General features: G+C 44.4%; 1 protein-coding gene across 1 annotated transcript in view; it reads left to right on the top strand.

Moving 5' to 3' along the window:
- The window catches only part of SH3RF3 (SH3 domain containing ring finger 3), a 465,406-nt gene that overhangs the window by 282,795 nt on the left and 167,695 nt on the right, over positions 1–14,916 (top strand). Inside the window, exon 4 of the mRNA XM_012556270.1 lies at positions 2,462–2,557. Coding sequence (XP_012411724.1) covers positions 2,462–2,557 — 96 coding nt within the window. The remainder of the gene's footprint in view (positions 1–2,461; positions 2,558–14,916) is intronic.

Here is a 14,916-nt window from a genome sequence, read left to right as displayed (position 1 = left end):
CCCCATGTACAACAGAACGAAACGTTGCCTGGCCCTGTGCAAAATTTAAAAGCTATTTGTAATATTTTACTGTTGTGAAAACTCGGGCTGATAGGAAGACGTCAGATACCTTTCTGATTGCATAATAAGCCGAGTCTTCTGGTCCTCTCTTCGGCTAAATCTGAGCTGAGTTAATCAGTGTGCTCATGACTCCTCAGCTTGTGATCTTGTAAGGTGAGCAAGGCAAGAGATTGAAGTGGCATTGTCTGTTCATCTCTCTAAAGCCACTCTGCCACTTTGGTCCTAGCGTGTATCAGAAAAGCTAAACACTCTAATGATGGAGCATTTGCTAGAAGAAAACCCTTCTAAGTATTATCCTCTAGGCTGAGAATCCATTGCCGGTATGTAACGTGGAAAGATATGATTCCCTCATAAAGCCTACTGTATTTTTCTGGCCTATGGTATCAGTTGGAAACCCTGGTGGAGCAGTGGTTAAAAGCTATGGCTGCTAACCAGAAGGTCAGCAGTTCGAATCCACCAGGCACTCCTTGGAAACCTTATGGAGCAGTCCTACTCTGTCCTATAGGGTCGCTCTGAGTCGGAATTGATTGGACGGCAGTGGGTTTGGTTTGGTTTGATATCAATTGGAAAAAGAAGTATTACAGAGTTGCGAATCATTTCATTGTTTGTTTGTTTTCAAAGCTGGGAAACTGGGAGTGAGGACAGGGAAAACAAAGAGTATGATGACCCCCAAACTCTACCCTATACTCAGGAGGCAATGTGAGGGAGAAGGGGTTTGGAACAGACCTTGTGAGTATTCTCAATACAGATTCCCACTCTTGCCTTTCCCTTTCTTGCATTTTCTGAAAGGTATATGTAGTTCCCATTAGATCATCTTACTTTGCCCTAGATGAACACCCCAAACTGTTAGGCCACTCAGGTCACGGTGAAGAAGCTTTTCTGATAATTTTGTAAAGTCTACCCTGACTGGAAGACGGAAGAAGAACTGATGCCTTTGAATTATGGTGTTTGTGAATAATATTGAATATACCATGGACTGCCAGAAGAACGAACAAATCTGTCTTGGAAGCAGTATAGCCAGAATGCATCTTAGAAGCAAGGATAGCAAGACATCGTCTCACGTAATTTGGACCTGTTATCAGGAGGGACCAGTCCCTGGAGGAGGACATCATGCTTGGTAAAGTAGAGGGTCAGCAAAAAAGGGGAAGACCCTCGACAAGATGGATTGACACAGTGGCTGCAGAATGGGCTCAAATATAGCAAAAATTATGAGGATGGCGCAGGACTAGGCATTGTTAAGTTCTGTTGTACACAGGGTTGCTATGAGTTGGAACCCATTCAATGACACCTAAGAACAACAACACTACCCTGACTGAAAAAGTCCCTCCCTCTGGCCCTAAAAAGAAGTTTAAAAGCCCCATAGTATTGCTTTACACTAAAGTGCTAAAGGCTGGCTGGAAAGGCAGATGCTACCTTCAGGTCTAATAGGGGTTACCACATTAGGCTGCTCTTGGTTGTCAACTGTTTAGCACATTAGATTCCCAGGTTGGCCGGCTGATCTCCTAACAGATTCCTGAGGGACAAAGGACTGGTAGGTTTAAGCAGAGAGACCTTGGAGGAGTACCACTATCTGCCCTGGGTGCTGAAGGAAGGATGATTACAGGAAAGGGAATGGAGGTGAGCTAAAGATACCCTCGGGGTAGGCACCAGTTTTTCCCATGGCTGTCTCTGGTAGTGGCCTCTGTCCCCTTTTATACTGTTGCAGGTTGGTTATCTCTCTTTTCCCCTTGGTTCCTCTCTGGTCATTCACCCATTTGTTCTCCATCTCTTCCCTGTCTTTCTCTCTCTGCCACTCCTCCTTTCCACATGACCCTGTAGTTTGTCTCTGAGGCTCTGGGCATTTGTGACAGATATCCTGGGTATTATCTTTCCTCCTTACTTTATACCTCTTCTTTTCTCCTTCAATCTCCCATTTTGTGCATTTATACTTGGTATTGTCTGATATACCAAAGAATTTAAGAGGGTTATTCAAAGCTTTATGTACCCACAACTCTAAATAACTGGAGTTGAGTTGGATTATTGTTTTATTCTTTGCTGTAGCCAGAAACTTAAAACATTTTATACTTAGCTGAATTTGTTTTCATACAATGTATTTTTATTTCATTAAACAAATAATAGGAACTTGAATTTTCAAGCACCAACTGTATTGTGAATTGACACATTTTCCATTTGAGAATCTTTGCAGCCATAATCAGAGAGAGTGAAGGAGGCCACCGGTGAAGATGTAAGGGCTGACTATTTTTTATATGTCAAATATCTGAGCGGACAATAAACCAAAAGTGGTAACTTAAAATTCTTTCTTTGCCTCAACAATACTGACCAGTCTCCTTTTCTTTTTTTCTTCTTTTTTGTGTGTATATGTACATGTGCTTGTGTACATGGTGGGCTCCAAAAATTTCAGGATGAGATTTTGACTGTGATCAGAAGAGTCGATGATAACTGGGCAGAAGGAATGCTGGGAGACAAGATTGGAATTTTCCCTCTCCTGTACGTGGAGGTAAGGTCATAGCTTCAGACTCACTTCCATTTTGCCATTGCTGTTTGTTTCACCAAATGAGGGGAGGCCTGATCTTGGAGTTCTATTTCTAAGAGAGAAAGAGGCAATCCCACAGTAATTTAAAGTTAGATAGCTGTTGCATTTGAATTTTGACTCAGACCACTATGTTGATGCTATAAACATTGTCTTGGCCAGAGTTTTGAGTGGACCTGTGAGGGCCAGGCTACACATCATCTCAGCATGTGAGAATGAAGGCGAGGTGCCCATGCTGACTGAGCCTTCTCCATTTTCTCCCAAGAAAGCTGGGGGCCCAGCTACAGTGGCATCCATTTTTCCAAGCCTCTCCCAAGTACTGCTGCTCTCCACACCCCTCCCGCCCAAAACCAGGGGAACGAGTTCAAACCCAAAGGCAGCATTTTCCTTTGGCACTGCAAAGAGATCTGAATCCAAATCCTGCTGTGTCAGCTAAAGGAAGGTTTTTTGGGCCATTTGCAAAGTCCTCCTAGGAACCTGGATTGTTGGGCAACTGATCCAACTGAGAGTCATGAAAGGGAAGATGATTTGAGGCTAATGGTTGGGGCTAATTTGAGCCTTGTTGATTTCCTATCTCCTTTCTGTAGAAGCACTAGGTTTCTAGGCAGTAATTTGGGACAGTTGCTGAACGGGACACATCTTAGAACTTTTAAATACCAGTTGATCTTGGCCCATTTGCGTGTTTGTAAGTGTTCACCTTTTGACAATGCAAGTCCATGCCTGCGCATTTATGAGCTGCATCGTTTTAGGTCACATGCTTTCGTCCTATAACCACCGGAGTTAGCCCGTAATAATAGTTTCAGCTAATGTGTACTGAGTGCTTGCTCTGTGTCAAACGCTTCTAAGCACTTACTCATTTAATCCTATCAACAACACTGGGATATAAAAACTATTAATATCCCCACTTTACAGATGGGGAAACAGAGACACAGAAAGGTTATGTAGCTTTCCCAAGGGCACACAACTGATAAATGGCAGAGCCGAGATTTGAACACAGGAAGTTTGGATCTAGACTAGAATCCACTCTATTAGCCCTTCACTCTCCTGCCCCCACATCATCTCCTACTAATAAACTGCAGTTTACATCAGCATAGTGCAAAGCAAAATGCCTGCCTGCCTGCCTCCTTACCTCCTGCTTGATAGAACATCTTAAAAGCTTAAGAGTTATACAAGAAAAGGAGCCAGTAGGTGACATGACTAGCTTTGCCCTATTACCCACCTACCCAAGCAGTGATTAGGTGCCAGTAGATGTTTGTTAAAAACATTTGATGATTCTCTGTTGCTTAGGGTATCAAATCCACTTTATAGAGTTTAAAATGCATAGCATTCAAGGCTTCTTGCACTCTAATGCTAATGTATTTTTCCAGCCTCATTTCTTGTCATTTCTTCTCCCCTTCCGCAAATATTCTGGGCCAGTGGTTCTCTCACATTTATTCTGGATAAACTGTTCAGACTGATATCTTCCCACAACAATGTACAATGACAATAGCACACATACACGCGCGCGCGCGCACACACACACACACGTCTCTACAGCACCCCTGCTCTGTTAGGTTTGTAATAGTCATAATTCCGCCAAACACCTTGTAAGTTTCCATATATTTGGGCATTTCCTTCAGGTCCCAGGGAGGGTTCTTATCAGTCAACGTGGAAACTGCTGCTGAAGATCAAAGACCTTAATACATGAATTCCACTTGCTGTGCTAATCCGGAAGTCAAAAATCTGAGTTCACAGACTTTTTTAGGAACTTTTTTCCCCCAGGAAGAATCCTAACGGAATCTTCAAAGACATGTACAAGAATGTTCCCAGAAGCTTTATTGTGATAGTCCAATTGGAAAAAACTCAAATTCATATCAATAATGGAATGGATAAATGAATTATGGTAGATCCGTATAATGGAATGGTGCCCAGCAATGGAAATAAAACAGTATTACTACATGTAAGAGCAGGGATGAATCTCACAGACACATTTTTTTTCTTTTTATTGTTGTGCTTTAAGTGAAAGTTTACAATTCAAGTTAGTCTCTCATATAAAAATTTACACACATAGTTTTGTGACCCTACTTGCTCTCTGTATACTGTGACAGCACACTCTTCTTTTCCACCCTAGATTTCCCGTGTCCATTCAACCAGCCCCTTACCCTCTCTGCCTTCTCATCTCACCTTCGGACGAGAGTTGCTCATATAATCTCATGTATCTACTTGAGCTAAGAAGCATGCTCTTCATGAGTATCATTTTATGTCCCATAGTCCAGTCTGATCTTTGTCTGAAGGGTCGGCCTTGGGAATGATTTTAGTTTTGGGCTAACAGAGAGCCCGGGGGCCACATCTTCCAGGGTCCCTCCAGTCTCAATCAAACCATTAAGTCTGGTCTTTTTACTAGAATTTGAGTTCTGCATCACAGACGCATTTTTGAGTGAAAGAAGCCAGATGCAAAAGAGTATACACTGTGTGATTTTTTTTTTTTTTTAAGAAGTTCAAAAACAGACAAAACTACTCTGTGGTGATAGAAGTTAAAGCAGTGCTCATATTGGCAGGAACCAGGAGGCTTCTGGGTTGCCGGAAATGTTTTATATCTTGATCATGGGGATGGTTACACCTATGTATGCAATTGTAGAATGCTGTACACTTAAGATTTGTATGCTTTCTTTTAAAAGCTATGGTTTAAAAAGTTAAGACAGGATCTTCAGGGAACCATGATGCAGGTAAAATTAGCACCTCTCTGCTTTAAACATGGCGTGGTGGTTGAGCATTCAGCTGTGAACCAAAAGGTTGGCAGTTCGATCCACCAGCTTCTCCTTGGAAACCCAATGGGGCAGTTCTACTCTGTCCTATAGGGCTGCTATGAGTCAGATGGCAGTGGGTTTTCTGCTTAAAGGCAGTCGGGCCCATTAGCTACTCCCCGCCTTTCACCAGAACGAACTCTTAAGTTTCATCAAGGAAGCCGAGAGTTTGGAACAGGATTTGAAAACCAATCAACAAAGCATTTTGTATTTGATGGACCCACAGACATTCAGAGGTCAAACTGATGAGTTTGGCCACGTTTTTTGTGCCCTTCTATGGCTTGATTGCAAACCCTGGTGGCATAGTGGTTAAGAGCTATGGCTGCTAACCAAAGGATCGGCAGTTTGAATCCACCAGGGGCTCCTTGGAAACCCTATGGGGCAGTTCTACTCTGTCCTGTAGGGTTGCTATGAGTCGTAATCAACTCGACAGCAAGGGGTTTGATTTTGGTTTTTATGGCTTGATTGTGTAATTACTGGAGAAGTTTAGTTGAAATACTCGCCCTTCAAGGGATGTGAGAAAGGCTTCTTCATCTTGCCTCTCCAGCAGCCCTTCGTGACCCACACCTGTGCTCCCAGGCCCTGCCTCTGCTCCTGGACGCACTCTCCTCCTGCCCTTCTGCATTTCCCATGACAGGAGGCCCTGCCGGTTCAGGGACACTTCTCTTGTGTTCAGTAGCAATGGCAGAGCTTGGCCAAAGCAACCTTATGGCAAGGGCCTCACCTCCTTTTCTCTCCGTCCATTTTCTTGGCATCTGTAAAGCCTGCAGCAGCCTCGTGGAGTGCTCTTAGAGACTTGCTGACCAAAGCCACTTGGCTGTTTGAGATGTTGTGAGCAAACTGCTAGGCACCTTGGTTTCTGCAACCACTGAAGACAGAGAAGCCCAAGAAGGCTGTTTTCTGAGACTGTGTGATGCTATTTATATATTAATTCCCTATTGAAGTGCTTGAGGTATGCAGCCAAGTCCATTCCTCTCACCCCATACATACCCTTAAGGGGCGGATCCTGGTGGATCGTGAACTTTACAATTTAGCCCAGCCTGTCTTTCCTATAAGGAGCCCTGGTGGCCCAGGGGTTAAAGAGCTCGGCTGCTAACCAAAAGGTCCGCAGTTTGAGCCCACCAGCCGCTCCGTGGGTCCGTAAAGGTTTACAGTCCTGGAAACCCTATGGGGCAGTTCTACTCTGTCTTACAGGGGCACTATGAGTCAGAATCAACTTGACAGCAGTGGGTTTGAGTTGGGTTTGTTCTTCCCTATGGGAGGCCAACCAGCCATTAGAGATGAGACTCAGTCAGGAAGTAAGATTTTTTCATAGGATTTGTATTAGAGTGCAGACTGGCATTCCAGGAGAGACGTGGTGAACTTCTGTCTTCTGCTGCTGTCCCATCAGACATCACAGTATTAGTAACATTACATCTGGAGCATCGCTTACAGCCCTGGAAGATGAGCATGGTGCTTGTGAAGACATGCAGCCAAATTATGTTGACCTTTAATTGGTGGCATACCTTAACTAATACTTCTCATAAAATTGAATTATAAAGAAGTTTCCTCCTCCAGGAGGAAGCACCTCCATTAGAGAACAATTTGTTCACAGAGCCTTCAGTTCCAGATATGATTTGAAACGATGGTGCAGGAAAATCCAAGCTCTCAGACTTTTTTAACCAGTGGGACCATTCCATAAGAAATACAAAGATGTTTGTGGACAGAAGTCCTGGCTGTGAATTCCAGCTCCACCATGTGCTTGTTCTGTGATGTTTGCCAAGGGGCTCACACCTCTCCTAGCCTCAGTTTCCCCGTTGTTTCAAAGCCGATCATGATGCTTGACCAACATTGAATCTTTAAGAAATACATGAGAAAGTCTTTGTGAACTATACAGTCCTCTACAAACATTGGTTATTTCTTTGCTCTGGGCTTAGCCTAGTGGGACAGGGAGACAGAATGGTAGAAACATCCTTGGGGAGCTGGCATGGAATTTCTACTTCTGGAAGGCTGTCTCCAGAAATACATTTCCTGATAGACTTTAGAAAAAATCCTTTCACCCATGCTGTCCACACCTCCCCACCAAGTGTCCATCTAGCAAATGCATCGTGAACATCTGTCCACATCAGTGAACACTGGGCCAGTTGTTCACCGGACACCAAATCTGTCTAAATCTTGCTCATCCCAAGAACCTTCCTCACCACTCATGTTTTGACTTTTCTTCGCCCAAGTCTTTTGACATAACCCCATAACCCCCGTCCTTTTCTCCGCCATGAGTAATGGTGAAACTGTCATACTCCAGCTGCCACCATCAAAGCCGGCCTCATGGCAAGTCTCTTTAACACCTGTGCATTCATTCAGATAACTACCCACGCGGTGTCCACTCACGGGGAGCTGGGGCTGAACTTGCACTGGTGTCTGTTCAATACTTGAGGAGCAAGGGTAGGGAGGAGCACAGAGGACTTGTAAAACACGGCTCTTGCCCTCGAGGAATTTTCAAACTAGTGGATAGGAGAAAAGTCAAACCAAAATACACAGACTTAACCTTCCTTCTATTTCTTTAGCCCTTTGAGGGGCAGGATAATTTGTCATCGTTTTGATTTTCCAGCATGCACTTGTTCTAATGGAAATGAGATTGATTCAATCTGAAAGAAATTACTTGGACTCAGAAGGGGCAGGAGAGCATACCCCCCTAATCATGTGAGGGCTGTCAGTGCTGATTGCAGTATTTAAACGAGCCATCGAAGACGACGTGTGAAACTACTGAGTTCATTTGACTGAGTCCTGGGCCCTGCCTCTGCCCTTCAGCGGTGACCACCCTGACTTTGAAAGCAACATGTGAACATGTGTAAAAAGCACCTGCCAAGCTGAGCTTATTCTCCTTTTTGATTCTCCTTGAATCTTTTCTCCAAGACTGGCATGCTTGGGGCCTGCCATTGACATAGCCTTCAGAGATGATTCTGGGAGCACAGGGCCCATTCCTCACTAATAAGCACCTCATGGGGTAGTTGTGGGAGCCCTGGTGGCACAGTGGTTAAGAGCTCGGCTGCTAACCAAAAGGTCAACAGTTTAAATTCATCAGCCGCTACTTGCAAACACTATGGGACAGTTCCACTCTGTCCTATAGGGTAGCTAAGAGTCAGAATCGACTCAATGGCAATGGGTTTGATGTTTTTTTGTTTGTTTGTTTTGGTAGTTGTGAGGGCTAAAGAAAATAACAAAGTACGCTGCAAAGCCTGCCACAAGGTGGGCTTGGCAATGCTGTTTCTTGTAGTTTCTATAAATGTTTGTTAAATGAATAATGGCTCATTTGTCCTTTCATGTATTTAGTAAAGATTGTTGTGTCAGCCTTTAGCATTTAACATATTTGTCCTTGCATGGCTGAATATTTTTTCACGAATACGCACGGTAGCTCCTAAGTTGGGGTGTAAGCTTTTAAAGGCAGGGCTATTTCTATTCCTATTTCTATGCAGGCATCACAGCACCTGCCTTAGTTTACTGCCCAGAGTAATGTTTGCTGTTGAGTAATGTCCAGAAGACAAATTGCATGAATATTCAAAGTGTAGACATTCAAAGTGTAGCTGACAGGAGAGTGTTATGGATTGAACTCTGTCTCCCAAAAAATGTGTATCAGCTTGGCTAGGCCATGATTCCTAGTATTGTGTGGTTGTCCACCATTCTGTGATCTGATGTGATTATTCTATGTGTTATAAATTCTAACCTCTTTGATGTTAATGAGGCAGGATTAGAGGCGGTTATGTTAAGGAGACAGGACTCAATTTACAGGATTCCGTTGTATTTTGAGTCAATCTCTTTTGAGATATAAAAGAAAGGATCGAGCAAAGAGGAAGGGAACTTCATACCACCAAAAAAGAGGAGCCAGGAATGGAGCACATCCTTTGGACCTGGGGTCCCTGCGCTGAGAAGCTCCTATACAAGGGAAGATTGATGACAAGGACCTTCCCCCAGAGTCGACAGAGAGAGAAAGCCTGTCCCTGGAGCTGGTGCCCTGAATTCAGACTTTTAGCCTTCCAAACTGTGAGAGAATAAACTTCTGTTTGTTAAAGCCATGCGCTTGTGGTATTTCTGTTATAGCAGCACTAGATAACTAAGACAGAGAGGTAGCTTGCTTGAAAGCTGCCCACAAAGGGTGTTCACGGGAATCGGCATCAGTTTGAAGGGAGAGCCAGAGAAAGGACGCAGGGCTGTGTTCTGCCTTTTCTGTGCTGTGTCTTGATTGATGACTTGCCTGGAGACATGGAACAAGTTGGTAAATGATGCTTGACTTAGGAGAACCACTACACGCAGGTTAGAGTCAAGATCTCAAAGACCTTACTAGGCTGAATACATGGTCGAAACTAATGATGAAATGTAACGAGCACAAATGTCAAGTTCTGCCTTTATGTTCAAAACTCAGTTGTTCAGATAGAGTAATGGGGAGACCTAGATCACCAGCAGTTAATAAAGGAAAGACCTCCACCCCCTGAATCTGTTGCCCTGAGACCATCTTTAAACCTTAAACCAGAAATATCCCCTGAAGTCTTCTTAAATCAAACAATAGTTTACTTAACTAGTAAAAAATGTCTGCCTTGAGCCTTATAGTCATTTAAGAAGTATCTATAGGGGATCAAAATAACAACAGCAATTTGAAAAACTAGGAACCTTAGGGAGCAGTGAGTTTATGTTAACAGGGAAGGAACAACTTAGAGAAGGAGGGTGAGAATGGTTACACAACTCCAAGAATGTAATCGATGTTACTGAATGGTACATGGAGAAACTGTTGAATCGTTTTGCTGTTTTGTTGTGTATATTCTCAACAACAACAAAATAAATTAAAAAAAACAAACCTCCAAAGTTGCTCAATAATATGATGGTGCGGTGAGTTGGAATCAACTCGACAGCACACAACAACAGCAACATATTTATTTAGAGTGAAATATTCTAAAATGTGTATGTATGTGAAGAGGAACCCTGGTGGCTCAGTAGTTAAATGCTCAGCTGCTAACTGGAAGGTCAGCACGGCTCAAACTCACCAGCCGCTCCACAGAAGAAAGATGTGGCAGTCTGCTTCTGTAAAGATTTCCAGCTTTGGAACCGCATGGGGCAGTTCTACTTTGTCCTATAAGTTGTTGTGAGTCAGACTCGACTCAGCAGCGGGTTTGGATTTTGGCTTATGTATGTGAATAGTTACCTATATAGACATAGTCTATATATGTATGCATGACTCATGTATACACTCATATGCCCACATATGTGTGCACCCACACATACACTTGCACACAGTCCATTTCTCTTGGATCCTTAGAAACAACCAGTATCATGTCATCCTGGGCAGCCAACTTGATAAGTTCTCTGGAGAGAAGAGGAATCCCTGTCCATGGTGAAAACTGACCCATTCTGTGCCACATCTGAGCCTGAGTCGGTGGCATGATGACAGGCAAAGAAATGAGTAGAGGGTTTGAGACACTTGTCACAAGCAGTTAGCACGTGCTTCTCCTGGGTTTTATTCAGAGGAGAGAAGAGTCACACAGGGCCCATGAGTATTTTACTGTGTTTCAATTTGGCAGTGGGAGAAAAGATCACTAGCTGTTCCCTGAAAGAAAGTCTCATTACCATCACATATTTGATTAGACCTGTAGCTATTCCAAGTATTTTACATTAACTGTGTTTATTTGAACAACTTTTCTGTGAGGGTTATGGGTAAGAGATGATTATCCGTGTTTGGCTGATAAGAAGCGTGAAACCAGAAGGGTGATGGCACCAGGCATTGGCTTTCCCAGGGAAGTGATGACAGAGCCACAGGAACTCTGCTGGCCTGACCCCATCCTGGGCTCTTTGCACAGCATATGGGCAGGCAAACATTGAAAATAGGGAAGAAGCAGTTTTCTTGACTCCCGAAGGAGAAATGGCTCGGCTCCATTGGAATGATGTAATACCTTGGTGCTCGTCTAAAAATAAAACATTTCAAGGAAAACTTCTCTTCTGAATATCAGGTAACCCGGAAAGGCCTCGTTTTACTCAATATGCACACACATATGGATAGAGTTGGTCTAAGCTGGAAGAGGTGAAACGCGTGGTGAACCATGGATCAGTGACAACCTTGGCTTGACTCATATGGGGAGTGGAAGTGGAGGGTGCAGATGAATGGAAGAAGCCTTCTGATGATGTGCTGAAGGTCTGATACTTCAGAGAAAGCATCATGATACCAGTGGATTTCATAAGACCCCCCCAGGATCTGGAGAAGAGAAGGAGCAGTCCAATTTTCTCATGTCTTCTACAAGCGTGTCTACGTGAAGAGACGGTATTATGATGCCCTGGCTAGTTGCTCCCAGACTTGCCGCAGACATCCGTAACTCTCCCCTCTTCCCCTCAGTTGCCCTGTGTAGAGATCCAAGAATTCCTAAGTTTCCTTTCTGTGATTTGCTTTGGGACTAGAGGCAAAATAGGCAGAATTTTAATGGTGAGAGGCATATTTTGTTCATCCACCTGGCCCATGGGGGATGGGAATGAGATGGGCTTTGAGGGGACATCTGAGTCTTGGATGCTGCCGCAGGTCAGGTCTGGGGTGGAGGCTTGAGTAGAAATTCTCTGGTGGCTTCGTATCTGGTGGTGACCCCAGTGAGAGAAATCCTGAGGCCTGTGCAGGCATTCTCAAATGTGTCTGCAGTAGCAGCAGTAGGAGCCACCTCTCTGACTGCCACATGCCCACATTTGGAAGGCTGTGTCATGTGTGGGCTGTGGCAGAAGGCAGAGGAGGAGCCTGTGAATGAGCCGGGCCTGCGGTTCTGTCCTCCTGAAGCCCCATACCCACATAAGTAAAGTACTCCCCAGGTGTGCCCAGAGGTGAGTTCCCCAGGAACAAGGGGAACAAACCAAAGTACCACCCATACTCCTGCCCTCCGAGGGCTGAATCTCCAGCCAGAATGACTGCCCTGAGCTGCAGACTCGTATCTGTAGCTGATGAGGGCCTAAGAAGATCCCTAGGTGTTCTTACTGGCACCACAGCTCTTCATGTTCTACTCTGAAGGCATCAGGACCTTCTTGCTCTTCACATGTCCTTAATTACCCATCACAGTAGAGTTTCCAAAGCCAAAAAGCTGGGTTCTCTCCAGGTCCCCTTTCTTGCTCACTTCCCAAATCTACTCTGTCATCAGTTCCCATCAGTTTTGTCTCTGTAAACCTCTGTGAATTTGACAGTTATTTAATGCACAGCTACAGTACATGAGGCACTGGCCCTGCCATTAATACATCAGTAAACAAAACAGAAAAAAAAAAAATCCCTTTCCTCAGGGAACATATTTTCTAGTGTGGGGGACAGACAAATTATAAATAAGTCAGTTATGTAAGCATGTTAAGTGATATTGGCAGTGGAGGAAAAAATAAAACAGAAGGGAGAGAAGGATTACTGGGCAAGTGGTCCAGGAAGAGGGAACAGCCAGTGCAAAGGGCCTGGGGCAGAAATGTGCCAGGCATGTTTGGGGAACAACAGGAAGGGCAGGATGGCTGGAATCAAGTGAGCAAGGGGAAGGGTAATAGGAGTTTGTTTGGTAAGGTAAAGGGGAGGCAGATCATGCAGACCCTTGTAGGCCTTTTTAAGAATGTTGACTTTTATTTTGGGTAAAATGGAGAACCACTGAAGAGTTTTTGAACAGTTTGCAATCTGACTTAAGTTTTAAGTGGATCACTCAGACTCCTGTGTTGAGCATAGACCAGCAGGGGTGGCAAGAATGGAAGTCAGGGGCAAAGTTAGGAGGCTCCTGCACTCATCTAGGTAAGAGATGAGCTGGCTCAGGCCTGGCTGATAGGCACAGAAGTGATAAAAACGATTAGATGCTGGGTTCTTTTAAGAGTAGGGCCAACAGGATATCCTGATAGATTGGTTGTGAGATGTAAGACATCGAAAGTAGTCATAGATGACTCCAGTGTTTTTGGCCTGAGCAGATAGAGGAATGGAATTACCCCCCAACTGAGGCGGAGAGACTTGAGGATAAAGTAGGTGATGGGGAGGGGTAGGTGCAGAGGTCAGGAGCTCAGAACTGGGCAGATTGAGCTTGGGATGTTGTTACGGATTGAATTGTGTCCCCCCAAAAATCTGTCAACTTGGCGGGGCCATGATTACCAGTATTGTGTGTCCACCATTTTGTCATCTGATGTGATTTTCCTAGGTGCTGTAAATCCTATCTCTATGATTTTGATAAAATGGGATTAGCGGCAGTTATGTTAATGAGGCAGAACTCAATCTGCAAGATTAGATTGTATCTTAAACCTATCTCTTTTGAGGTATAAAAGAGAAAAGCGAGCAGAGAGACATGGGGGAACTCATACCACCAAGAAAGCAGTGCCAGGAGCAGAGCGCACAGAGAAGCTCCTAGACCAAGGGAAGATTGATAACAAGGACCTTCCCCCAGAACTGACAGAGAGAAACAGCCTTCCTCTGGAGCTGGTGCACTGAATTTGGACTTCCTGCCTACTAGATTAGACTAGAGAGAATAAATTTCTCCTTGTTAAAGCCATCCACTTGTGTTTCTGTTATAGCAGCATTAGATAACTAAGACAGATGTCTATTAAAGAGCCACATGGTGAAGTCAGATAGGCAAGTGTATATATGAGTCTGAAGTTCAAGACAGAGGTGTGATCTGGATAAACAAATTTGGGAGGTTTTGGCGTATAGACAGAATTAAACCCACAAGCCTGGATCAGATCAGTAAGGAAATGAGTGCAGGCTGAGCTCTCCCTTGGTTTGGGTCTTCATCATCTGTGTGCTGGTGTCTCTTTAAATAAGTTCTTACACCCCATCGCCTGCCTCCTTCCACACTAAATCCACCCTCCTCCCTGTAACAGAAGTGATCTCTCTAGAAAGTGTCTCATCCTGCCCTTCCCCTGTAATCCACAACCCTTTTTCTTCCCTCCCAACCTGGGCTTCTGCTGCTTCGAGGATAATGCCCAAGCCTGCCAGTGAAAACGAACTTCACAGTCCTCTGACTCCAGAATTCCAGCCTCATCTCCCCGCGCACCTCCCGTTTCTCACACTTACATGCTCCTTATATTCCAGCCACCCAAAGATTTTTACCATTCTCTGTGCAAACTCGGAGCCTCTGTGCATAGTCCTGTCAAGCTTCTCTTCACTTTCAAAACCCAACTCGAATGTCACCTCCTCCATGAGGCCTCTCCTAGAGTTCCAAACTCCATCTGCTGTGACACTTTGTTCATGTTGGGAGATTAGATTGTTTCATAGTGTTTGTTTTGTTTTGAATCTCTTTACTCCCTCCTACTTCAACTGCAAGGCTCCTTGGGTGGCGCAAGTGGATAAGCACTTGGCTACTAGCCAAAGGGTTGGTGGTTAGAACTCACTCAGAGGCACCTCGGAAGAAAGTCCTGACAAGCGACTTCCAAAAGGTCACAGCCATTGAAAACTCTATGGAGCACAGTCCTATTCTACACGCATGGAGTTGCCATGAGTCGGAATTGACTTGACAGCAACTTGTTTTGTTTTTGTTTCTTGTTTACTTTGGCTGTAGTCCTTCCAGAGCCCTGGTGGCACAGGGGTTAAGAGCTCAGCTGCTA

The sequence above is a fragment of the Trichechus manatus genome, unplaced genomic scaffold, assembly GCF_000243295.1.
Source record: "Trichechus manatus latirostris isolate Lorelei unplaced genomic scaffold, TriManLat1.0 scaffold00004, whole genome shotgun sequence".
Lineage (NCBI taxonomy): Eukaryota > Metazoa > Chordata > Mammalia > Sirenia > Trichechidae > Trichechus > Trichechus manatus.
The sequence above is the reverse complement of the archived record's forward strand: the minus strand, read 5'-3'. Positions and strand labels throughout refer to the sequence as shown.